The 27,286-nt window shown below is 46.2% G+C and overlaps 1 protein-coding gene across 2 annotated transcripts in view; it reads right to left on the bottom strand.

The window, feature by feature from the left end:
* LOC118363449 (carbonic anhydrase-related protein 10-like) overlaps positions 1 to 27,286 on the bottom strand; it is a 362,043-nt gene that overhangs the window by 314,032 nt on the left and 20,725 nt on the right. For both annotated transcript variants that reach the window (XM_052492943.1, XM_052492954.1), the window contains exon 3: positions 9,091 to 9,165. In XM_052492943.1, the coding sequence (XP_052348903.1) occupies positions 9,091 to 9,165 (75 nt within the window). The remainder of the gene's footprint in view (positions 1 to 9,090; positions 9,166 to 27,286) is intronic.

The following is a 27,286-nucleotide window of genomic DNA, read 5'->3' as shown; positions in this document are numbered from 1 at the left end:
TTTGACACTTCAACAACCATACTGACAGCTTACTGTTTGAGCTTACTGTTTGACACTTCAACAACATACTGACAGCTTACTGTTTGACAACAACCATACTGACAGCTTCCTGTTTGACACTTTTGACACTGTTTTTAACAACCATACTGACAGCTTCCTGTTTGACACTTCAACAACCATACTGACAGCTTCCTGTTTGACACTTCAACAACCATACTGACAGCTTCCTGTTTGACACTTCAACAACCATACTGACAGCTTCCTGTTTGACACTTCAACAACCATACTGACAGCTTCCTGTTTGACACTTCAACAACCATACTGACAGCACTGTTTGCTTCCTGTTTGACACTCAACAACCATACTGACACAACCATACTGACAGCTTACTGTTTGACACTTCAACAACCATACTGACAGCTTCCTGTTTGACACTTCAACAACCATACTGACAGCTTCCTGTTTGACACTTCAACAACCATACTGACAGCTTACTGTTTGACACTTCAACAACCATACTGACAGCTTCCTGTTTGACACTTCAACAACCATACTGACAGCTTACTGTTTGACACTTCAACAACCATACTGACAGCTTCCTGTTTGACACTTCAACAACCATACTGACAGCTTCCTGTTTGACACTTCAACAACCATACTGACAGCTTACTGTTTGACACTTCAACAACCATACTGACAGCTTACTGTTTGACACTTCAACAACCATACTGACAGCTTCCTGTTTGACACTTCAGCTTACTGTTTGACACTTCAACAACCATACTGACAGCTTCCTGTTTGACACTTCAACAACCATACTGACAGCTTCCTGTTTGACACTTCAACAACCATACTGACAGCTTCCTGTTTGACACTTCAACAACCATACTGACAGCTTACTGTTTGACACTTCAACAACCATACTGACAGCTTCCTGTTTGACACTTCAACAACCATACTGACAGCTTCCTGTTTGACACTTCAACAACCATACTGACAGCTTCCTGTTTGACACTTCAACAACCATACTGACAGCTTCCTGTTTGACACTTCAACAACCATACTGACAGCTTACTGTTTGACACTTCAACAACCATACTGACAGCTTCTGTTTGACACTTCAACCATACTGACAGCTTCCTGTTTGACACTTCAACAACCATACTGACAGCTTACTGTTTGACACTTCAACAACCATACTGACAGCTTCCTGTTTGACACTTCAACAACCATACTGACAGCTTACTGTTTGACACTTCAACAACCATACTGACAGCTTCCTGTTTGACACTTCAACAACCATACTGACAGCTTACTGTTTGACACTTCAACAACCATACTGACAGCTTACTGTTTGACACTTCAACAACCATACTGACAGCTTCCTGTTTGACACTTCAACAACCATACTGACAGCTTCCTGTTTGACACTTCAACAACCATACTGACAGCTTCCTGTTTGACACTTCAACAACTATACTGACAGCTTCCTGTTTGACACTTCAACAACCATACTGACAGCTTCCTGTTTGACACTTCAACAACCATACTGACAGCTTACTGTTTGACACTTCAACAACCATACTGACAGCTTACTGTTCGTTTCTGTCTACAGCTGGTAATGTGTTTGATTGTACATCACGTTTGCTCTTATTTAGCCAAGGAGAGCTGTCTTCCAAGCATCAAATGAAATGAAAACTGTATTTGTCACGTGTAGACCTTACCGTGAAATGCTTACTTAAAAGCCCGTAACCAACAGTGTAGTTCAAGAAGAGTTAAGAAAATATTTACCAAACAAACTAAAGTAAAAAATAATTAAAAATTAACACTAAGACATAACAATAACGCGGCTATATACAGGGGGCACCGGTACCGAGTCAGTGTGCTGGGGTATAGGTAAGAGGTCATTTGCACATGTAGGTAGGGGTAAAGTGACTATGCAAAGATAACAAACAGTGAGTAGCAGCAGTGTACAAAACAAATGGAAGGGGGGGGGGGTCAATGAAATAGTTAGGTGGCCATTTGATTAGTTGTTCAGCAATCTTATGGCTTGGGAATATAAGCTGTTATGGAGCCTTTTGGTCCTAGATTTGGCGCTCATGTACCGCTTGCCATGCGGTAGCAGAGAAACATGTCTGACTTGGGTGACTGCAGTCTCTGACAGTTTTATGGTCTTTCCTCTGACAACTACTGGATTGCGGGAAGCTTGGCCCTCAGGGATGTATTGGGCTGTACGCACTACCCTCTGTAGCGCCTTACGGTCAGATGACGAGCAGTTGCCATACCAGGCGGTGATGCAACCGGTCAGGATGCTCTCCATGGTGCAGCTGTAGAACGTTTTGAGGATCTGGGGAACCATGACAAATCTTTTCAATCTGCCCTCTTCACAACTGTCTTGGTGTGTTTGGACCATGATAGATTGTTGGTGATGTGGACACCAAGGAACTTGAACTCTCGACCCGTTCCACTAATGGGGGCTTGTTCGCCTCACCTTTCCCTGTAGTCCACGATCAGCTTCTTTGTCTTGCTCACATTGAGGGAGAGGATGTTGTCCTGGCACTACACTGCCAGTTCTCTGACCTCCCTATAGGCCGTCTCATCGTTGTCGGTGATCAGGCCAACCACTGTTGTATCGTCAACAAACTTAATGATGGTGTTGGAGTCGTGTTTGGCCACTTTTATTTTATTTATTTTTTATTTTACCTTTATTTTACTAGACAAGTCAGTTAAGAACAAATTCTTATTTTCAATGACGGCCTAGGAACAGTGGGTTAACTGCCTGTTCAGGGGCAGAACGACAGATTTTGTGCCTTGTCAGCTCAGGGATTTGAACTTGCAACTTTTCGGTTACTAGTCCAATGCTCTAACCACTAGGCTACCCTGCCGCCCCACGAAATTGTCAGTGAAGACACTTGCCAGTTGGTCCGCGCATGCTTTGAGTACACGTCCTGGTAATCCGTCTGGCCCCGCGGCTTTGTGAATGTTGACCAGTTTAAAGGTCTTACTCACATCGGCTACCGAGAGCATTATCACACAGTCATCCAGAACAGCTAGTGCTCTCGTGCATGCGTCAGTGTTGCTTGCCTCGAAGCCAGCATAAGAGGCATAGCTCAGCTGGTAGGCTTGCGTCATTGGGCAGCTCGCGTCTGGGTTTCCCTTTGGAGTCTGTAATAGTTTTCAAGCCCTGCCACATCCGATGAGCGTCAGAGCTGGTGTAGTAGGATTCAATCTTAATCCAGTATTGACGCTTTGCTTGTTTGATGGTTTGTCTGAGGGCATAGCAGGATTTCTGACAGTCGTCCGGAATACTGTCCCGCTCCTTGAAAGTTGACGCTCTAGCCTTTAGCTCGATGCGGATGTTGCCTGTAATCTATAGTTTCTGGTTAGGATATCTACGTACGGTCCCTGTGGGGACGACGTCGTCAATGCACTTATTGATGAAGCCAATAACTGAAGTGGTATACTCCTCAATGCCATTGGATGAATCCTGGAACATGTTCCAGTTATGTGCTAGCAAAACAGTCCTGTAGCGTAGCCTCTGCTTCACCTGACCACTTACGTATTGAGAGAGTCACTGGCACTTCCTGCTTTAAATTTTGCCTGTAAGGAGCATTGTATGCATCTCTGTGTGTGGAGTGAAGATGGTCTAGTTCTTTCACCTCTGATTGCACATGTGACATGCTGGTAAAAATGTTGTAAAACGAATTTAAGTTTGCCTGTTACAGTGATGTGTTGTTGAATTTGCCCCAAACATAAGGCTTTGCATTTAGGTCAAAAGTTGTGTTCCTTTGCTGTGTTTTTTTCTCAGGCGAGAAATACCTAGATAATTCTTTAATATTAGACATCGCGCACCAGCTGATGTTGACAAAAAGACACACCCCCACCCTTCATCTTACCAGACATAGCTTCTCTGTTCTGCCGGTGCATCGAAAATTCCTCCAGGTCTTTATGATCTGTGTCGTCGTTCAGCCACGACTTGGTGAAACATAAGATATTACAGATAATCGGAATTGTAGATCATACATTTTATTTTCCAATGATTGCATGTTAGTAAGTAGAATTGATGGCAGTGGGAGTTTACTCGCTCGCCTACGGATTCTCAAAAGGCAGCCCGATCTGTGCCCTCTTTTCCTCTATATTTTCTTCAAGCAAATGACGGGGATCTGGGCCTGTTCCCGGGAGTGCAGTATATCTTTCTCGTCGGAGTCGTTAAAGAAAAAAGCTTCTTCCAGTTCGTGGTGAGTAATCATCTCCATCTCTCCTTCATCTCCCATCCTTGTCTCTTCCTATCACCCTCACCTACCCTCTCTCACTCCCTTCTTGTCCCTCTGTCTTCCCTCTCCCCGTCCTCTCCATCTCCACTCTCATTAGTCCATGGCTGGAGCACTCAACGCAACACTTCACACCAGAGAGCCATCAGACGCCTACCAGCTACACAGCAGAGAGACAACCAGCAGGCAGCCAGGCCAGCCGAGTCTCTATCTACCCTGCATCTTGCTCCAGTGGTGCAGGACAGACAAGGGACATTTTAAAGAGATAGTGGGCGGAGAAAGAGGGGGGTGGAAGGACAGAGAAGGAATAGAAGGAATAGAAATGACAGTCATAATGACTAATGTGTTAAACAATCACATTTATGCAACTCCCTTTCTCTCCCTCTATACTCCACAGGCTACCAGATCCACATCACATTTTCTGTCTCCCTGCATGACAACTCAAGGTGATTCAACCACTGCTTTGGATCTTGCCAGGCCCCCCTCCCTCCTTCCCTCCTCCATCCCTCCCTGATCCTAACTCACAGCAACCAGCCATTCTTCAAAGGTTTTATCTTCTCTAAAATCACCTTTCAGCAGAAAGGACAACATAATCTGCTGAAATGGGACAAAGAGAAGGGGGGGGTGACATAAAAACAGAACAATAAATAACAGATAAACAGCTCCATACCTTGGCCAGGCTTCCTAGAATGACCCCGGATGATGCTCAAAGCTAATGATCCATGACCTTTAGTTAACCCATACTGTGTCAATAAGAGCTACATCTCAATGCTCTCTGAAAAGATGACCGCACACTGAGTGAATAGGATGGAGTAAACCCTACACAATGATCCAAGGTCAGATTTGTATTCCCCTGCACTCTAATAGTTAATATTAGGATCTAGGGAGGATGAGCTGATCCGAGATATGTGGCTAGGAGTATCTTCTCCTTATCTCACGCTAGCTCCCTTTCTTACCCAGTAAATCTCACTTCATTATCTCACACTAGCTTCCTGTTTTACCCAGTAAATCTCACTTTATTATCTCACCCTAGTTCCCTTTCTTACCCAGTAAATCTCACTTCATTATCTCACACTAGCTTCCTGTTTTACCCAGTAAATCTCACTTTATTATCTCACCCTAGCTCCCTTTCTTACCCAGTAAATCTCCCTCCATTATCTCACCCTAGCTCCATTTCTTACTCATTAGATCTCCCTCCATTATCTCAACCTAGCTCCCTTTCTTACCCAGTAAATCCCACTTTATTATCTCACCCTAACTCCATTTCTTACCCATTAAATCTCACTCCATTATCTCACCCTAGCTCCGTTTCTTACCCAGTAAATCTCACTTCATTATCTCAACCTAGCTCCGTTTCTTACCCAATAAATCTCACTTCATTATCTCACCCTAGCTCTGTTTCTTACTCAGTAAATTTCACTTCATTATCTCACCCTAACTCCATTTCTTACCCATTAAATCTCACTCCATTATCTCACCCTAGCTCCGTTTCTTACCCAGTAAATCTCACTCCATTATCTCACCCTAGCTCTGTTTCATACCCAGTAAATTTAATTTCCTTATCTCACCCTAGCTCTGTTTCTTACCCTTTAAATCTCACTTCCTTATCTCACCCTAGCTCTGTTTCTTACCCAGTAAATCTCACTAACTTATCTCACCCTAGCTCCCTTTCTTTACCCAGTAAATTTCACTTCTTTCAAGTCTCCTTCTTTATCAGCTACTATCAGCACCTCTCTGGCGGAGACCGGCAAGAGAGGGACGTAAAAACGTCTGATTACTCTACCTCCTCCCCTCCCTGGCTCAGGACGATCATGACTAGCTTATTAGCGGTGCCAGCTGCTGCTGGGTGGTTAGTGGTGCAGGAAGGCCTGTGAGGATAGAGGAGCTGACATTACAAACACACAGCACAGTCTGACAGTCTGACAACACCTGTAATAATGTGTACATGGTCACCTGCAGATGGAATAAAAAGCATGAAAATGCTTAATTATGCACGCACACAAACACACCTCACATGTACATGTATGCACTTAGAGCTGGGTGATATTGACCAAAATTAATATCGCAAGAAATTGACTTTTTTTTGCAATAACAATAAATTACAATACATTATTTTGTGGGGAGGTGCTGAAGCTGTGAGATATGGACCAGAAGTCATATTGTGATAAATGCAACTATTTTGCTCGATAACAATAAATACAACAATAATCTCTTTTTTATGGACAGTTACTTTACATTAGCGGCAGCGATCTAGCCAACTATTTTTCAGTGCCACGAAAGAAAACTGAGATGGTAGCCTATGATTCAAAAAGTAAGCTATTTCATTCAACATATCGAGCAAACGCATTACTGAGATGTTGATGTGCAACCTGTCAAAATAAGAACCAGAATTATTCAATTGAATTTGTGCTCTTCAGAGAATTTGCCGACATCTTTGTGCATGTCAGCTGTATTATTCACAACCTGAGGAAGTGAGAAAAGACTCTGATTCATCTATCAGTAAATGTATTCTAATGTCCTACAGAAACGTTTCCAGTGCTAGTCCTAGGCTACTTGTTGAGGTCTAATGACTGCAAATGGTGTATTCTGCTCCTCTCCGCGGGCGAATCAAAACCATACGACAGACTCTCCTCTCCGAATCGAAACCATACTCCAGACTCTCCTCTCCGCGGGCGAATCAAAACCATACTACAGACTCTCCTCTCCGAATCGAAACCATACTCCAGACTCTCCTCTCCGAATCGAAACCATACTCCAGACTCTCCTCTCCGAATCGAAACCATACTCCAGACTCTCCTCTCGGAATCGAAACCATACTCCAGACTCTCCTCTCCGAATCGAAACCATACTCCAGACTCTCCTCTCCGAATCGAAACCATACGACAGACTCTCCTCTCCGAATCGAAACCATACTCCAGACTCTCCTCTCCGAATCGAAACCATACTCCAGACTCTCCTCTCCGAATCAAAACCATACTCCAGACTCTCCTCTCCGAATCGAAACCATACTCCAGACTCTCCTCTCCGAATCGAAACCATACTCCAGACTCTCCTCTCCGAATCGAAACCATACTCCAGACTCTCCTCTCCGAATCGAAACCATACTCCAGACTCTCCTCTCCGAATCGAAACCATACTCCAGACTCTCCTCTCCGAATCGAAACCATACTCCAGACTCTCCTCTCCGAATCGAAACCATACTCCAGACTCTCCTCTCCGAATCAAAACCATACTCCAGACTCTCCTCTCCGAATCGAAACCATACTCCAGACTCTCCTCTCCGAATCGAAACCATACTCCAGACTCTCCTCTCCGAATCGAAACCATACTCCAGACTCTCCTCTCCGAATCGAAACCATACTCCAGACTCTCCTCTCCGAATCGAAACCATACTCCAGACTCTCCTCTCCGAATCAAAACCATACTCCAGACTCTCCTCTCCGCGGGCGAATCAAAACCATACTCCAGACTCTCCTCTCCGCGGGCGAATCGAAACCATACTCCAGACTCTCCTCGCCGAATCAAAACCATACTCCAGACTCTCCTCTCCGAATCGAAACCATACTCCAGACTCTCCTCTCCGAATCAAAACCATACGACAGACTCTCCTCTCCATGGGCGAATCAAACCCATACTCCAGATTCTCCTCTCCACGGGCAAATCAAACCCATACTCCAGACTCTCCTCACCACGGGTGAATCAAACCCATACTCCAGACTCTCCTCTCCGCAGGCAAATCAAAACCATACTCCAGACTCTCCTCTCCGAATCAAAACCATACGACAGACTCTCCTCTCTGAATCAAAACCATACTCCAGACTCTCCTCTCCACGGGTGAATCAAAACCATACTCCAGACTCTCCTCTCTGAATCAAAACCATACTCCAGACTCTCCTCTCCGCGGGTGAATCAAAACCATACTCCAGACTCTCCTCTCCGAATCAAAACCATACTCCAGACTCTCCTCTCCGAATCAAAACCATATGACAGTCCAATCTGGTTGTAAATTGGTGCCATGAACTCAACATTAAGTGAGAAATAAATGATATACTCACAGAAAGCTGTGACTCTCCTCGCTGTAACTAGAACAACGGAAGTTGCTTTATAAACGGTATTTTTCCCGCAATTACGTTTTGAGCAACAGTCATGTGACTGCATCACTTCCTCTGTGCGCACAGTGAGAGGGAGTGAGAGAGTCTCGCTAATACAGCAGCCGACAGTGAAATGGGAACAAGCAGTTACTTTCATATAATAGCAGGAATCAACGTAATGAATAGGCTATTACCGTTGACCAAATAATGGTTTTAGAACAATCTACAGGAACGCTGTGTAGCAAAATCACCAAAAATGACCGACATGCACAAAATGCTACGGTAAGAGGAAGGTAATGTCAGTGTGGGTAGTTGTTTCTTTATCATCCCAGCTCTGAACGTACTCATTTAAAAGAACACATCCGCATGCAACACAACACACACACACCTGCAGCGTCATCAAAAGCCCTCAACAGCTCAGCAGAAGAAAAATACAATCTTGGGAAATAATTGTCGTGATGGGTACACATAGAAGGAAATGAACGAGGTAGAAAGAAAGGCCCTTGTAAACCTGCCAGTCAATCAGCGACAAAACAACATCAGCTAGACGACAAGGGCAACAAAAGTCTTGTAAGAATTAAAAACAGCGCCACTGGCAAGGTAGTCGAGTTATGAAAACAGACAAAATGCAATGTTCTTCACACTGGGGAGAAAAAAAACTATAGTTCAAGCTTATAGAAAATAAACATCAGTCTTAACTGTATACAGTACAGTATAGGGATTCTTACCTGGTACGAAGCTCCCCTGAACCACCTCCTTGTATGCCCACCATCCATCATGTATTTTAGGTGCATTTGGCTGAGCTGTCGGAGAGGCAGGAAACAGACAACAATCAGTTGAACGTTCATTTGAGACAAGAGAGACAATATTCGCTCCCGGGGGTCACGTCACCGACTCCTTCGAGGAGATGTTCCGTTATGATCCCCTTCCTTTCGAGCCAACCTTGCTAACCTTCTCAGCTAGAGGCCTCCCTGAAGACATGCTGAGAACAAACACATCCTCAGGTTATAAATCCTACACACACTTGCACATACACATACACACTCACACTCACACATACACACGCACACCATGGACAGTATTCCAGGGCGCGTTCTCAGAGCATGCGCAGATAAACTGGCAGGCATATCCAAGGTCATTTTCAACCTCTCCTTGTCCCAGTCTGTAATCCCAGCGTCTTAAAATGACTACTATCATTCCTGTTCCTAAGAACTCTAAGGATTCATGCCACAATGACTATCACCCTGAAGCTCTCACATCTGTAATCATGAAGTGCTTTGAGAGGCTGGTTATGGCACACATCAACTCCATCATCCCAGACACCCTAGACCCACTCCAGTGTGCATACCGCCCCAGCAGATCCATAGACAACGAAATCTCAATTGAACTGCACATTGCCCTCACCCACCTAGATAAGAGGAATTGCCATAGTACCAGTCTACATTTTGGACACACCGACTCTCTCTCTCATAATTTTCTTTATTTTTACTATTTTCTACATGTAGAATAATAGTGAAGACATCAACACTATGAAATAACACACATGGAATCATGTAGTAACCAAAAAAGTGTTAAACAAATCAAAATATATTTTATATTTAAAATTCTTCAAAGTAGCCACCCTTTGCCTTGATGACAGCTTTGCACACTATTGGCATTCTCTCAACCAGGTTCACAAGGTAGTCACCTGGAATCCATTTCAAAAAACAGGTGTGCCATGTTATTTGTGGAATTTCCTTCTTAATGTGTTTGTCCCAATCAGTTGTGTTGTGACAAGGTAGGGTTGGTATACAGAAGATAGCTCTATTTGGTAAAATACCAAGTCCATATTATGGCAAGAACAGCTCAAAAAAATCCAAGAGAAATGACAGTCCATCATTACTTAAAGACAAGATCAGTCAATCGGGAAAATTTCAAGAACTTTGAAAGTTTCTTCAAGTGCTGTTGCAAAACCCATCAAGCGCTATGATGAAACTGGCTCTCATGAGGACAGCAACAGGAAGGGAAGAACCAGAGTTACCTCTGATGCAGAGGATAAGTTCATTAGAGTTACCAGCCTCAGATTGTAGTCCAAATAAATGCTTCACAGATTTTAAGTAACAGACACATCTCAACATCAACTGTTCACAGGACACTGGTTGAATGGTCAAATTTCTGCAAAAAAAACACTACTAAAGGATACCAATAAGAAGAAGAGACTTGCTTGGGCCAAGAAACACGAGTAGAAATCTGTCCTTTGGTCTGATGAGTCCAAATGACATTTTTGGTTCCAACCGCTGTGTCTTTGTGAGATGCAGAGTAGGTGAACAGATGATCTCCCCAAGTGTGGTTCCCACCGTGAAACATGGAGGAGCAGGTGTGATGGTATGGGGGTGCTTTGCTGGTGAAACTGTCTGTGATTTATTTAGAATGCAAGGCACACTTAACCAGCATGGCCACCACAGTATTCTGCAGGAATGCGCCATCCCATCTGGTTTGAGCTTAGTGGGACTTTCATTTGTTTTTCAACAGGACAATGACCCAACACACCTCCACACTGTGTAGGGCTATTTGACCAAGAAGGAGCGTGATGGAGTGGTGCGTCAGATGACCTGGCCTCCACAATCACCAGATCTCAACCCAATTGAGATGGTTTGGGATGAGTTGGACCGCAAAGTGAAGGAAATGCAGCCAACAAGTGCTCAGCATATGTGGGAACTCCTTCAAGACTGTTGGAAAAGCTTTCCAGGTGAAGCTGGTTGAGAGAATGGCAAGTGTGCAAAGCTGTCATTAAGGCAAAGGGTGGCTACTTTGAAAAATCTCAGTGACCTGGCACTATGGTTCCTGGGACAACAACCTCTCCCTCAACACCAGTAAGACCAAAGAGCTGATTGTGGACTACAAGAAACAGGGAGCGAGCACACCCCATCCACATCGACAGGGCTGCAGTGGAATGGGTCGAGAGCTTCAAGTTACTCTATGTCCAAATGACTAAGGACTTAAAATGGTCCACTCAAGAATGCGCAACAGTGCCTCTTCCCCCTCAGGAGGTTGAAAAGGTTTGGCATTGGCCTTCAAATCCTCCAAAAGTTCTATAGCCGTACCGGTGAAAGCATCTTGACTGGATGCATCACTGCTTGGTATGGCAATAGCACCGCCCTCGATGGAATGGCGCTACAAAGGGTTGTGCGGACAGCCCATTACATCACTGGGGCTGAGGTCCCTGTCATCCAGCGCCTCTATATCAGTTGTGAAAGGAAGGCCAGTGGTACCGGTGCATCAAGTCTGACATCAACAGCCACCTGAACAGCTTTTATCCCCAAGCCATAAGACTGTTAAATAGTTAACATAATGGCTACATGGACTATCTGTGTTGACCCTTTTATTTTATTTTTTCATGGAGAATCATATCATCAAAATGTATGCTGCTGCTACTCTATTTATCTTATATCCCGATGCCTAGTCATTTTACCCCACTTTACCCCTTTACCTCTATAGTTCCAGTATCCCTATCCCCTTAACCCTTGATATTGATTACTGGTTTGGAGCTTACTGTCAGGCATATGTGTATAGGTGGCAGGGAAGTCAGGCGTAGGAGAGTCAAACGGAGTGTAAAATGGAGTCTTTTAATAATGTCCTAGTAACATGCTCCATAACACTAAACAGGGAAAAAAAAACATCAACAAAATATGGGTACGAGGACCCGTCGCGCACCTATACAACAAACAACACTACACTGACAATAAACAATCTCTGACAAAGTCATGAGGGGAAACAGAGGGTTAAATACACAACAGGTAATGAACGGGATTGAAAACAGGTGTGTGGGAAGACAAGACAAAACCAATGGAAAATGAAAAATGGATCAATGATGGCTAGAAGACCGGTGACGTCGAACGCCGAGCACCGCCCGAACAAGAGAGAGGCAACAACTTCGGCAGAAGTCATGACACTTACAAGAAGGGCAGTTCACTGTACTTGTGCACATGACACCAAAACTTTAAACCACTTCATGTCACTTTGCAGGCATTAGTATGGAAATACATTCTGTCATGTTGTGTGAACTGCAGTACAAATCCCAGATTAGAGAAGGGCTGGACTCTATAATTGAGATGATTAGGTAAAGGTTTTGCTACAAAGGGAGGGTCGGGACCCAGAATTACCAAGGCGTGCTTGGGGGATATTGCTTTTTACACCTCAACTTGTTTTGTTCATTCGCTGGGGGGGGGGGGGTCTAGAGGCTGCCTCTGCTTAAAGGAAGTAGGTGGTGGGGGTGGTTCTTACCCCCCACCGAAGAGTAGTCTGGCTAGAATAACGCAGCAGAGTGGTTCAATTTCCCAGAGGGGATAGGGGGCGGAGGGGGTGGATACTGGAGTCCAGAATACCTATTTTCTCCCAGGCAATCGACTGGACAATCAACAACAACCACGTCTGGCAGAAAGTCTGAAGTTTTACCTCCCTGTGGGTGTTGAACACCATCCCAAAACTGGATCTTAGCCATCCTGACTGGCTGCTGACTGGTTTCTCCAAATGATAGATTGCTTTTCCCTTCCGATGTAAAATGAGGCTGAAGTAAACACTGCCCTTGATGCCAGAGTGTCTGAGTCACTGCATATTGCAATACAGGCACTTTAGAGTCGGTGTTTCCCCTACTTTTACCTAGTCAGAGCATCCCGTCTTGTCCTCCAGCTCTAAACTAGTTTTAGTCTTCCTTTAGTCTCCATCAAAAACCCATCATGACACAGCGACACAATTGCAGTGCTAAAAGTAAAATGTAAACGTTATAGTAAACAATTGTTGAGCAATGGCTCGAAGGACCAATCCTTCCAATCCTTCTATAGCTTTGCTTCTAATAACACTTTTGCAGTGAATTCAACACGTCGTAAGGTGTAAATAAGATGCTCTTGCCATGGGTGAATGTAGATTTCATTTCTTACCCGTAAGAGATACATTTGTTTTTGAATACCACAAAAATTACAGGGTAGCCTACTCTGCTGACACCGACAAACAGATCAATAAAAACAATGTTGTCTGATCCATATAATCGGCCAACGAAAAGGGGAGACAGAAATACAATATGACGTCCATCTAACATGGAGGAGGACATTTTTGACCAAAATAAAATACAAAATTGGCACCCAATGATAAAGACAGTGAGTATGTACAGGCAATTGTATTTTAAATATTGCGATATGCCTGGCTGGGTCTCGTTACTTTTCATTTGGGCAGTGAGAGCTGCCAAAATTGCGGTTTCTTCCGACTGTAGGCCATGCGATTTAAAACAATCCACAGCTTTTCTTAAAGACGCTAACAATCCTCTGTGGCCAAATCATGCTTTCTGGTGTAGTAGCCTATTTTGAATTATATTGTTTATTTCTGTGTAGACAAGAGTAAGCTAATTAGGCTATATTATTATGGCAATTTAATTCAATTAACTTTAGGGAACACTTAGGTTCCCCTAGCCTTATGGACACGCCGCCAATGTATATTTTTTTAAAATATCTTTTTGTTGGTACTTTTTTTCAACTTTTTCTCCCCAATTTCATGATATCCAATTGGCAGTTACAGTCTTGTTCCATCGCTGCAACTCCTGTACGGACTCAGGAGAGGTGAAGGTCGAGAGCCAAGCATCCTCCGAAACAACCAACCCTGCCAAGCCGCACTGCTTCTTGACCAACTGCTTGTTTAAATCGGAAGCCAGCCGCATAAATGTGTCGGAGGAAACACCGTACAACTGGCAACCGGCCCGACACAGGAGTCGCTAGAGCGCGATGAGACAAGGACATCCCAGCCGAACAAACCCTCCCCTAACCCGGACAACGCTGGGCCAATTGTGCACCGCCCCAATTGTGCACCGAACCTGGATCTGTAGTGATGCCTCAAGCACTGTGATACAGGGCTTAGACCGCTGCGCCACTCGGGAGGCCCTCGCCTACGCCTTTTAATCTGGCATTAAAACAACCAGTCATGATCTTTTCATCTGATGGTCAAGCAATCACTTACAGTGCACTGTGCACCTGCAATTTGATGAATAGAAAGAGACATTTGTACAAAACACCAATGTGTATTGTAATGACATTCTGTGACTGTCATTAGGTCTACACTTATAGCCTGAATTGATGCATCCATGCCCGCCTCGGTCTGGTCCACTCATCTCGCCTTGTCCACAAGCGTCTCCGCCACTCATCCTTGACAAAATGTAAGTATTCTTCTCACACCACAATGCATTTTGGAGTGTATACCACCCGGTGTCCAGTCAATTCGCACATTTTTTATTCTGCTGACATGCAGTAATGTTAAATAGAGGTGTAATAGTTTTTTGGGCATGTTGTATTTATTGTTTTACCGGTACGGCGTATCCCACTATTTATTTAGCAGGGACGCCGTACCGGACCATACTGGCTTACTTTCACCCCTGGCTCCAGAACAATCCTATATGTGTCTCATCAGGAAGTACCACCAGGGAGTGAGTGTGTGTGTGTGTGTGTGTGTGTGTGTGTGTGTGTGTGTGTGTGTGTGTGTGTGTGTGTGTGTGTGTGTGTGTGTGTGTGTGTGTGTGTGTGTGTGTGTGTGTGTGTGTGTGTGTGTGTGTGTGGGTGGGTGTGGGTAGGTGGGTGTGTGTGTGCATTCTCCAAAAAGGTTCTATAGAGCACCAAAAAAAGGGTTCCGCTATGGTTACATCCCTTTTTGGGGGATATAGAACACTGTTTTATGGTTCTTTATAGAACATATTTGGAGAATGGTTCTATAAAGAGCCTTTCTCAAATCGGCCAATCCATTTGAAGAAGCATACAGTTTTTTTTCTTCTGGTCATATTCATATTATATTGCTAAAATTCTGTGTTATTATTGTGTTACCTTTCAAGTTGAATCCAGTGAACTTCCAGTGAACTACCTCTGGAACAGCTGGGGGTTCCTGAGGAGAGAACTGAGAACCACTGACTGATTTAGTCGACTGTTCTGAATTGACAGAAGGCCAACATCTGCACACAACACAGATGATAAAGATGCTGGAATCTTAGGATTTGTCTTTTGCTAAGCTACTTTTCAAAGAGCAGAAGGGCATTAATCATGGGCCAGACACTCTTTGCTTAGTGAAAAAAAATTCTGCAGAATCAATTCTGTTTTGCGGAACTGGGTTTGTGAATGGAACTACTTGTCATAATATTTTTCTCTGTTTTTGTCATGTCTAATGGGACTAAAAGCTTGTTAATTATTCTGAGGCAGACAGTGATAATGTCAAACATTCTAGAATGATTGGCTGCCAGAAAGAGAGAGAGAGCTAGGACAGAGAGAGAGAGAGAGGGGGGGAGAGAGAGAGAGGGAGGACAGAGAGAGAGAGAGAGAGAGAGAGAGAGAGAGAGAGAGAGAGAGAGAGAGAGAGAGAGAGAGAGAGAGAGAGAGAGAGAGAGAGCAGGACTGCAGAAAAGTTCTGTTACATTTCCCACACCGCTTGGCTGTGGCCCAGAAACACACTTACTGACATAAGCAAAAAGGAAATGTCTCCAATCTATAAAAGGATATGCAGACGGGACTCAGAAAGGGAGAGGATGAGATGGACAGAGGGGGAGGGATGGGATGGGACGGAAGGAGGGATGGGAGGGAGGGAGAAATGGGAGGAAGGGGATGGGAGGAAGGGATTGAGGGATGCATACGGTAAAATGATAGATATCTTTCATCGTTAGCTAAGTGGTTTCCATACTCAGGAGTCCCTGTGTGTCCGGCCTACGGCAGCCTGGCCCAATCAAATTAAATCAAGCTTTATTTATACAGCATTTCAGACATGGAATGCAATCCAATGTGCTTTACAGGAAAAAACTAATAAAAAGCAATGACAATAAAAGCGTAAATATTTACAACACAACAAACATAAGATAAAAAAACTAAAGAATGACTCAAACTGAGCAACTAAAAACCACCTGAAGAAAAAGCTAAGCTAAAAGCTGTTTTCAGATTAAATATGTCCACAGTTTCTGCTTCCCTCAGGTTCTCTGGCAGCTATTCCAGAGGCTGGGGTCATAATAACTAAAGGCTGCCTTTCCATGCCTCTTGGTCCCCCTCAGGTTCTCTGGCAGGCTATTCCAGAGGCTGGGGTCATAATAACTAAAGGCTGCCTCTCCATACCTCTTGGTTCCCCTCGGGTTCTCTGGCAGGCTATTCCAGAGGCTGGGGTCATAATAACTAAAGGCTGCCTCTCCATGCCTCTTGGTTCCCCTCGGGTTCTCTGGCAGGCTATTCCAGAGGCTGGGGTCATAATAACTAAAGGCTGCCTCTCCATGCCTCTTGGTTCCCCTCGGGTTCTCTGGCAGCTATTCCAGAGGCTGGGGTCATAATAACTAAAGGCTGCCTCTCCATGCCTCTTGGTCCCCCTCAGGTTCTCTGGCAGCTATTCCAGAGGCTGGGGTCATAATAACTAAAGGCTGCCTCTCCATGCCTCTTGGCCCCCTCAGGTTCTCTGGCAGCTATTCCAGAGGCTGGGGTCATAATAACTAAAGGCTGCCTCTCCATGCCTCTTGGTCCCCCTCAGGTTCTCTGGCAGGCTATTCCAGAGGCTGGGGTCATAATAACTAAAGGCTGCCTCTCCATGCCTCTTGGTCTCCCCAGGTTCTTTGCAGAGGGCTGGGGACATAGTTGCTGCCTCTCCATGCCTCATGGTCCCCCTCAGGTTCTCTGGCAGGCTATTCCAGAGGCTGGGGTCATAATAACTAAAGGCTGCCTCTCCATGCCTCTTGGCCTCCCTCAGGTTCTCTGGCAGCTATTCCAGAGGCTGGGGTCATAATAACTAAAGGCTGCCTCTCCATGCCTCTTGGTCCCCCTCAGGTTCTCTGGCAGCTATTCCAGAGGCTGGGGTCATAATAACTAAAGGCTGCCTCTCCATGCCTCTTGGTCCCCCTCAGGTTCTCTGGCAGCTATTCCAGAGGCTGGGGTCATAATAACTAAAGGCTGCCTTTCCATGTCTCTTGGTCCCCCTTAGGTTCTCTGGCAGGCTATTCCAGAGGCTGGGGTCATAATAACTAAAGGCTGCCTTTCCATGTCTCTTGGTCCCCCTTAGGTTCTCTGGCAGGCTATTCCAGAGGCTGGGGTCATAATAACTAAAGGCTGCCTCTCCATGCCTCTTGATCTCCCTCAGGTTCTTTGGCAGAGGGCTGGGGTCATAATAACTAAAGGCTGCCTCTCCATGCCTCATGGTCCCCCTCAGGTTCTCTGGCAGGCTATTCCAGAGGCTGGGGTCATAATAACTAAAGGCTGCCTCTCCATGCCTCTTGGCCTCCCTCAGGTTCTCTGGCAGGCTATTCCAGAGGCTGGGGTCATAATAACTAAAGGCTGCCTCTCCATGCCTCTTGGTCCCCCTCAGGTTCTCTGGCAGAGGGCTGGGGACATAGTAACTAAAGGCTGCCTCTCCATGCCTCTTGGTCCCCCTCAGGTTCTCTGGCAGGCTATTCCAGAGGCTGGGGTCATAATAACTAAAGGCTGCTCCATGCCTCTTGGTCTCCCCAGGTTCTCTGCAGAGGGCTGGGGACATAGTTAAAGGCTGCCCCTGCATGCCTCTTGGTCCCCCTCAGGTTCTCTGGCAGGCTATTCCAGAGGCTGGGGTCATAATAAATAAAGGCTGCCTCTCCATGCCTCTTGGTCCCCCTCAGGTTCTCTGGCAGAGGGCTGGGGACATAGTAACTAAAGGCTGCCTCTCCATGCCCTCTGGTCTCCCTCAGGTTCTCTGGCAGAGGGCTGGGGACATAGTAACTAAAGGCTGCCTCTCCATGCCTCTTGGTCTCCCTCAGGTTCCCTGGCAGAGGGCTGGGGACATAGTAACTAAAGGCTGCCTCTCCATGCCTCTTGGTCCCCCTCAGGTTCTCTGGCAGAGGGCTGGAGACATAGCAACTAAAGGCTGCCTCTCCATGCCACTTGTTCCCCCTCAGGTTCTCTGGCAGGCTATTACAGAGGCTGGGGACATAGTAACTAAAGGCTGCCTCTCCATGCCTCTTGGTCTTCCTCAGGTTCTCTGGCAGGCTATTCCAGAGGCTGGGGTCATAATAACTAAAGGCTGCCTCTCCATGCCTCTTGGTCTCCCTCAGGTTCTCTGGCAGAGGGCTGGAGACATAGTAACTAAAGGCTGCCTCTCCATGCCTCTTGGTCTCCCTCAGGCAGGCTATTACAGAGGCTGGGGACATAATAACTAAAGGCTGCCTCTCCATGCCTCTTGGTCTCCCTCAGGTTCTTTGGCAGAGGGCTGGGGACATAGTAACTAAAGGCTGCCTCTCCATGCCTCATGGTCCCCTCAGGTTCTCTGGCAGGCTATTCCAGAGGCTGGGGTCATAATAACTAAAGGCTGCCTCTCCATGCCTCTTGGCCTCCCTCAGGTTCTCTGGCAGCTATTCCAGAGGCTGGGGTCATAATAACTAAAGGCTGCCTTTCCATGCCTCTTGGTCCCCATCAGGTTCTCTGGCAGCTATTCCAGAGGCTGGGGTCATAATAACTAAAGGCTGCCTCTCCATGCCTCTTGATCCCCTCGGGTTCTCTGGCAGGCTATTCCAGAGGCTGGGGTCATAATAACTAAAGGCTGCCTCTTGGTTCCCTCGGGTTCTCTGGCAGCTATTCCAGAGGCTGGGGTCATAATAACTAAAGGCTGCCTCTCCATGCCTCTTGGTCCCCCTCAGGTTCTCTGGCAGGCTATTCCAGAGGCTGGGGTCATAATAACTAAAGGCTGCCTCTCCATGCCTCTTGGTCTCCCTCAGGTTCTTTGGCAGAGGGCTGGGGACATAGTAACTAAAGGCTGCCTCTCCATGCCTCATGGTCCCCCTCAGGTTCTCTGGCAGGCTATTCCAGAGGCTGGGGTCATAATAACTAAAGGCTGCCTCTCCATGCCTCTTGGCCTCCCTCAGGTTCTCTGGCAGCTATTCCAGAGGCTGGGGTCATAATAACTAAAGGCTGCCTCTCCATGCCTCTTGGTCCCCCTCAGGTTCTCTGGCAGCTATTCCAGAGGCTGGGGTCATAATAACTAAAGGCTGCCTCTCCATGCCTCTTGGATCCCCCGGGTTCTCTGGCAGGCTATTCCAGAGGCTGGGGTCATAATAACTAAAGGCTGCCTCTTGGTTCCCCTCGGGTTCTCTGGCAGCTATTCCAGAGGCTGGGGTCATAATAACTAAAGGCTGCCTTTCCATGTCTCTTGGTCCCCCTTAGGTTCTCTGGCAGGCTATTCCAGAGGCTGGGGTCATAATAACTAAAGGCTGCCTTTCCATGTCTCTTGGTCCCCCTTAGGTTCTCTGGCAGGCTATTCCAGAGGCTGGGGTCATAATAACTAAAGGCTGCCTCTCCATGCCTCTTGATCTCCCTCAGGTTCTTTGGCAGAGGGCTGGGGTCATAATAACTAAAGGCTGCCTCTCCATGCCTCTTGGTTCCCCTCGGGTTCTCTGGCAGGCTATTCCAGAGGCTGGGGTCATAATAACTAAAGGCTGCCTCTCCATGCCTCTTGGCCTCCCTCAGGTTCTCTGGCAGGCTATTCCAGAGGCTGGGGTCATAATAACTAAAGGCTGCCTCTCCATGCCTCTTGATCTCCCTCAGGTTCTTTGGCAGAGGGCTGGGGTCATAATAACTAAAGGCTGCCTCTCCATGCCTCTTGGTTCCCCTCGGGTTCTCTGGCAGGCTATTCCAGAGGCTGGGGTCATAATAACTAAAGGCTGCCTCTCCATGCCTCTTGGTCTCCCTCAGGTTCTCTGGCAGAGGGCTGGGGACATAGTAACTAAAGGCTGCCCCTGCATGCCTCTTGGTCCCCCTCAGGTTCTCTGGCAGGCTATTCCAGAGGCTGGGGTCATAATAAATAAAGGCTGCCTCTCCATGCCTCTTGGTCCCCCTCAGGTTCTCTGGCAGAGGGCTGGGGACATAGTAACTAAAGGCTGCCTCTCCATGCCTCTTGGTCTCCCTCAGGTTCTCTGGCAGAGGGCTGGGGACATAGTAACTAAAGGCTGCCTCTCCATGCCTCTTGGTCTCCCTCAGGTTCCCTGGCAGAGGGCTGGGGACATAGTAACTAAAGGCTGCCTCTCCATGCCTCTTGGTCCCCCTCAGGTTCTCTGGCAGAGGGCTGGAGACATAGCAACTAAAGGCTGCCTCTCCATGCCACTTGGTCCCCCTCAGGTTCTCTGGCAGGCTATTACAGAGGCTGGGGACATAGTAACTAAAGGCTGCCTCTCCATGCCTCTTGGTCTTCCTCAGGTTCTCTGGCAGGCTATTCCAGAGGCTGGGGTCATAATAACTAAAGGCTGCCTCTCCATGCCTCTTGGTCTCCCTCAGGTTCTCTGGCAGAGGGCTGGAGACATAGTAACTAAAGGCTGCCTCTCCATGCCTCTTGGTCTCCCTCAGGCAGGCTATTACAGAGGCTGGGGACATAATAACTAAAGGCTGCCTCTCCATGCCTCTTGGTCTCCCTCAGGTTCTTTGGCAGAGGGCTGGGGACATAGTAACTAAAGGCTGCCTCTCCATGCCTCATGGTCCCCCTCAGGTTCTCTGGCAGGCTATTCCAGAGGCTGGGGTCATAATAACTAAAGGCTGCCTCTCCATGCCTCTTGGCCTCCCTCAGGTTCTCTGGCAGCTATTCCAGAGGCTGGGGTCATAATAACTAAAGGCTGCCTCTCCATGCCTCTTGGTCCCCATCAGGTTCTCTGGCAGCTATTCCAGAGGCTGGGGTCATAATAACTAAAGGCTCCATGCCTCTCCATGCCTGGCAGGCTATTCCAGAGGCTGGGGTCCCCTAAAGGCTGCCTCTTGGTTCCCCTCGGGTTCTCTGGCAGCTATTCCAGAGGCTGGGGTCATAATAACTAAAGGCTGCCTCTCCATGCCTCTTGGTCCCCTCAGGTTCTCTGGCAGGCTATTCCAGAGGCTGGGGTCATAATAACTAAAGGCTGCCTTTCCATGCCTCTTGGTCCCCCTCAGGTTCTCTGGCAGGCTATTCCAGAGGCTGGGGTCATAATAACTAAAGGCTGCCTCTCCATGCCTCTTGGTCTCCCTCAGGTTCTTTAAGGGCTGGGGACAAGTAACTAAAGGCTGCCTCTCCATGCCTCATGGTCCCCCTCAGGTTCTCTGGCAGGCTATTCCAGGGCTGGGGTCATAATAACTAAAGGCTGCCTCTCCATGCCTCTTGGCCTCCCTCAGGTTCTCTGGCAGGCTATTCCAGAGGCTGGGGTCATAATAACTAAAGGCTGCCTCTCCATGCCTCTTGGTCCCCCTCAGGTTCTCTGGCAGAGGGCTGGGGACATAGTAACTAAAGGCTGCCTCTCCATGCCTCTTGGTCCCCCTCAGGTTCTCTGGCAGGCTATTCCAGAGGCTGGGGTCATAATAACTAAAGGCTGCCTCTCCATGCCTCTTGGTCCCCTCAGGTTCTCTGGCAGCTATTACAGGGCTGGGGACATAGTAACTAAAGGCTGCCTCCATGCCTCTTGGTCCCCCTCAGGTTCTCTGGCAGGCTATTCCAGAGGCTGGGGTCATAATAACTAAAGGCTGCCTCTCCATGCCTCTTGGTCCCCTCAGGTTCTCTGGCAGAGGGCTGGGGACATAGTAACTAAAGGCTGCCTCTCCATGCCTCTTGGTCTCCCTCAGGTTCTCTGGCAGAGGGCTGGGGACATAGTAACTAAAGGCTGCCTCTCCATGCCTCTTGGTCTCCCTCAGGTTCCCTGGCAGAGGGCTGGGGACATAGTAACTAAAGGCTGCCTCTCCATGCCTCTTGGTCCCCTCAGGTTCTCTGGCAGAGGGCTGGAGACATAGTAACTAAAGGCTGCCTCTCCATGCCACTTGGTCCCCCTCAGGTTCTCTGGCAGGCTATTACAGAGGCTGGGGACATAGTAACTAAAGGCTGCCTCTCCATGCCTCTTGGTCTTCCTCAGGTTCTCTGGCAGGCTATTCCAGAGGCTGGGGTCATAATAACTAAAGGCTGCCTCTCCATGCCTCTTGGTCTCCCTCAGGTTCTCTGGCAGAGGGCTGGAGACATAGTAACTAAAGGCTGCCTCTCCATGCCTCTTGGTCTCCCTCAGGTTCTCTGGCAGGCTATTACAGAGGCTGGGGACATAATAACTAAAGGCTGCCTCTCCATGCCTCTTGGTCTCCCTCAGGTTCTCTGGCAGAGGGCTGGAGACATAGTAACTAAAGGCTGCCTCTCCATGCCTCTTGGTCCCCCTCAGGTTCTCTGGCAGGCTATTACAGAGGCTGGGGACATAGTAACTAAAGGCTGCCTCTCCATGCCTCTTGGTCTCCCTCAGGTTCTCTGGCAGGCTATTCCAGAGGCTGGGGACTAAAGGCTGCCTCTCCATGCCTCTTGGTCTCCCTCAGGTTCTCTGGCAGAGGGCTGGAGACATAGTAACTAAAGGCTGCCTCTCCATGCCTCTTGGTCCCCCTCAGGTTCTCTGGCAGAGGGCTGGAGACATAGTAACTAAAGGCTGCCTCTCCATGCCACTTGGTCCCCCTCAGGTTCTCTGGCAGGCTATTACAGAGGCTGGGGACATAGTAACTAAAGGCTGCCTCTTCATGCCTCTTGGTCCCCCTCATGTTCTCTGGTAGGCTATTACAGAGGCTGGGGGCATAATAACTAAAGGCTGCCTCTCCATGCCTCTTGGTCCTAGGCTTTGGGATAGTTAAAAGGCCAGTGCCAGAGGACCTGAGGGACCTACTGGGTGCATAACTTAAAATCATGTCTGACATGTATTGGGGTGCACAATCGTGGATTGATTTAAAAACCAATAGAATATTTTTTTTATTCATTCTAAAACTCACAGGCAGCCAGTGCAGAGACCATAAAACCGGTGTAATGTGTAATATGTGCTCCCCATCTAGTCTTGGTCAGTACCCGTGCTGCAGCATTCTGTATATTTTACAGTTGACCAATGGCTTTCTTGGGTAGACCAGACAGGAGAGCATTACAGTAGTCAAGCATACTTGTAATAAAAGCATGGATGACTTTCTCTGTATCAGCCTGAGAGAGAAACGGCCACACCTTGGCAATGTCCCTCAGCTGGTAAAAAGTTATTTTGGTCACATTACTAATGTGTGATGCGAAACTTAGTTCAGAATCTAAAATAACACCTCGATTTACAAACATTTTTTAAATATTTTTTACCTTGTTTCATCCTTATTGCCTGTGAATTAAAATGTATTGCCAGATTCTCTTTCAGTGCTTTGGCTCCAAGAATAAGTTCCCTTGGTCATTTCTTGATTTTGCTATTTAAATAACTAATACAGTCTTATAATTTATCAGTGGAGCTAAAATCCTCCACTGACACAGAAATGTAAAGTTGTGTATTGTCTGCACAGCAGTGAACATCAATGTTGTGCTTTCTGATAACGCTGCCAAGGGATAACATACTGTATATAAACTGAACAGTACTGGACCCAACATCGAACTTTGTGGAACACCGCGTGATGTGTATTTTCTCTGACTTATGTTCACCAAGGGTGACAAAAAACTCTCAACCAGTTAAATAGTTCCTAAACCAATATAGAACTGGACCCGGAGAGACCAACCAACCTCTCCAGTGTGTCCAGAAGGACATTGTGATCAACAGTGTCGAATGCAGCACTTAAATCTAAGAGTACAAGGACAGAGAGCTGTTTGGCATCTGTGTTGGCTCTAAGATAATTTACCTCGTTAAATAAGGCTGTCTCTGTGCTGTGGTGGGCACGAAAACCAAATTGTAATTTTTCAAAAATGCAGTTGGTACTAAAAAATAATTTTTCTGTTTGAACACCAATTACTCCAGAATTTTGCTTAAGAATGAAAGGTTCAAGATTGTCCGAAAAATTGCTGAAGAATCTAGATTACTTTTCTTCAGAAGGGGTTTCACCATAGCAGTGTTTAGCGCAGTGGGGAAAGTGCCTGTGAACAGGGAGTGATTAACAATAGCTTGCACTTCTTCAGATATGCAATTAAATACTTTTTTGAAGAAGGTGGTGGGGATGGGATCGAGAAGGCAGGTAGAAGGCTAAAGTCGTGATATCACTTCATGAGCATGTCTGTGTCAACCAGGGAAAATACATCCATACTGCCTTTGCGTGGTAGGCTAGGGAACATACACTACTTAAACACAAGTATGTGGACACCAGCTCATCGAACATCTCAATCCAAAATCATGGGCATTAATATGGAGTTAGTCCCCCTTTTGCTGCTATAACAGCCTCCACTCTTCTGGGAAGTCTTTCCACAAGATGTTGGAACATTACTGCAGGGACTTGCTTCCAATCAGCCACAAGAGCATTATTATTATTATTATTATTATTATATGCCATTTAGCAGACGCTTTTATCCAAAGCGACTTACAGTCATGTGTGCATACATTCTACGTATGGGTGGTGCCGGGAATCGAACCCACTACCCTGGCGTTACAAGCGCCATGCTCTACCAACTGTGCTACAGAAGGACCACCCAATTAATGAGGTTGGGCGATTAGGCCTGGCTCGAAGTCAGCTTTCCAATTCATCCCAAAGTTGTTCGATGGGGTTGAGGTCAGGACTCTGTGCGGACCAGTCAAGTTCTTCCACACCGCTTCGCTCTTCAGCACTCGGTGAACCCATTCTGTGAGCTTGTGTGGGCTACCACTTTGTGGCTGAGCCATTGTTGCTCCTAGACGTTTCCACTTCACAATAACAAACTGGCTTGTTGGAAAGGTGGCATCCTATGACAGTGCCATTCTACTGCCAATATTTGTCTATGTAGACTGCATGGCTGTATGCTCAATTTTCTACACCTGTCAGCAACGGGTGTGGCTGAAATAGCAGAATCCACCAATTTGAAGGGGTGTTCACATACTTTTGTATATATAGTTGTATCATCAAACTTCTCATCAGGTCTTGATTGACTGATACCCAGCCTAATGTTGGTTATATTATCTTTGAAATATGCTGCAAACTCATTACATTTAGATGTGGATGAAAGTTCAGATAGGTTTGCAGGGGAAGGATTTATCAGGCCATCAATGGTCGAGAAGAGCACTCCTCTGATTAATAGTGATCAAGTTAGAGAAATGAGCCCCATCTGGCATTTGTAATTGCTTTGTTATATATGCCAAGTTGCTCTCTCGGAATATCATAATGGACCTGCAACTTTGACTTTCTCCACTTCTGCTCTGCCTTTCTGCAATTTCTCTTTAATTGATTAGTTTCCCCACTCATCCAATGGGCTCTCCATTTGGATGTGTCCTTTTTCAACTTTATTGGAGCTATGGCATCAATGGTCGCCTCTCATTTGTTATTAAAGTTATAAACTAAATCCTCACAAGAGGAAGGCAGAATAGGTGGTGGAGTGTTGTTCATACACTCAATAAAATCTGTAGCAACTTCAGACGTAAGATAGTGTTTCTTAATAATGTGTTCAGTATCACCCTGTTGCTATGGGCAACAAGGTTGTAAAAAAACACAGTGTTGATCAGATAAAGCAACATCAACAATAGAGGATATATCAATAGAAAGCCCCTTGGTAATAACCAGGTCCAGAGTACGGCCGCAGTTATGGGTGGGCCTAGTAGAAAGCCCCTTGGTAATAACCAGGCCTAGAGTATGGCCACGGTTATGGGTGGGCCCAGTAACATTTGGGATGAAGTCCATAGAGCTCAAAAGATGAATACATTCAATGGTCTTGGAGTCAGTCTCTTTGTCAACATGAATATCAGTCTCTTTGTCAACATGAATATTAAAATCGCCCAACACAATAATTGTAACATAGTTATCAAGTACAATAGACAATAGTTCAGATAAATCAGTAATGAAACTGGGACAGTGCTTTGGTGGCCTATACAGGGTTATGGCCAGCACTGGTGGATGACATTTGAACAGTATAGCATGATGCTCAAAAGACCAAAAGTCGCCAAATTAAATACTCTTACAGTTGAGAGGATTAGTAAAAATAGAGTCTGCCATCCCACCCTTTTTCCTTTTTCTGATAGAGCATGAAAAGCTGTCGTCCAGAGGGGCTTCAATAAGAGCAGCATTAAAGTATGATGACAGCCATGTTTCAGTGAGAAACATAGAATCAACTTTGCACTCAGGAATTGAGGTCAATCACAAGAATATTTTACTTGTGATAGCTCAAACATTTAAAAGCACCATATTCAATGAGTGTGGGACACTCTGCCGCGAGGTAACCAATGGAATAACAACCAAATGAGTAATGTTACAACCACGTTTTCTGACATTCTCCAATCTATACAAATGGTAGGCGATTTTTATTTATTTTTTTATTTTACCTTTATTTATTAACCAGTCAAGTCAGTTAAGAACAAATTCTTATTTTCAATGACGGCCTAGTGGTTTAACTTGTTCAGGGGGCAGAACGACAGATTTGTACCTTGTCAGCTCGGGGGTTTGAACTCGCAACCTTCCGGTTACTAGTCCAACGCTCTAACCACTAGGCTACCCTGCCGCCCTGCAATAGCAGTTTGTATGAACTCACTAGAAGGTGGAGTTAAAGGAACAAACATTAGGTTACTCACAATAACCATAGTACCATTTCTACAGGAGTTGATAAGGTTTTCACGTCCTCTGTTGCTTATTCTGACAGGGAGAACTGGAGCACTACCAGACCCTGTCTGTCAGTTTGCGATGTTTCTGGAAATAATCCTGGAACCCCTGCAGTTAGGATGAATCCCATCACTTTTCAAAAGTAATGGTTGCACCCACAGCAAATCAAAGTTGTCACAAAAAGAGACATTCCTATCGTTGCAAAGTTTGTTCAGGTGCTCGTTCTGTGCAAAGAGTCGGCTGAAAAGTTCTGCACCCATTCGGTAGCACGGGAGGGGGCCAGAGATCATTATTCTCCTCCATGTGCTAGCGAGGGTGTTAAAGGTTGTTAAGGTTGTTAAAACAAAAACAAAGGTTGTTAAAACATGAGTGACGTTGGTGTCAGTATCGGAGTAGTTGGCCAGAACTGTTGGCAGGAGAAAGTTGATGTCATGGACACGGGCTCCTGGGTGACAGT

This window comes from Oncorhynchus keta, chromosome 3 (assembly GCF_023373465.1).
Source record: "Oncorhynchus keta strain PuntledgeMale-10-30-2019 chromosome 3, Oket_V2, whole genome shotgun sequence".
Taxonomy (NCBI): Eukaryota; Metazoa; Chordata; class Actinopteri; order Salmoniformes; family Salmonidae; genus Oncorhynchus; species Oncorhynchus keta.
This window is presented reverse-complemented; position numbering and strand designations above follow the sequence as displayed.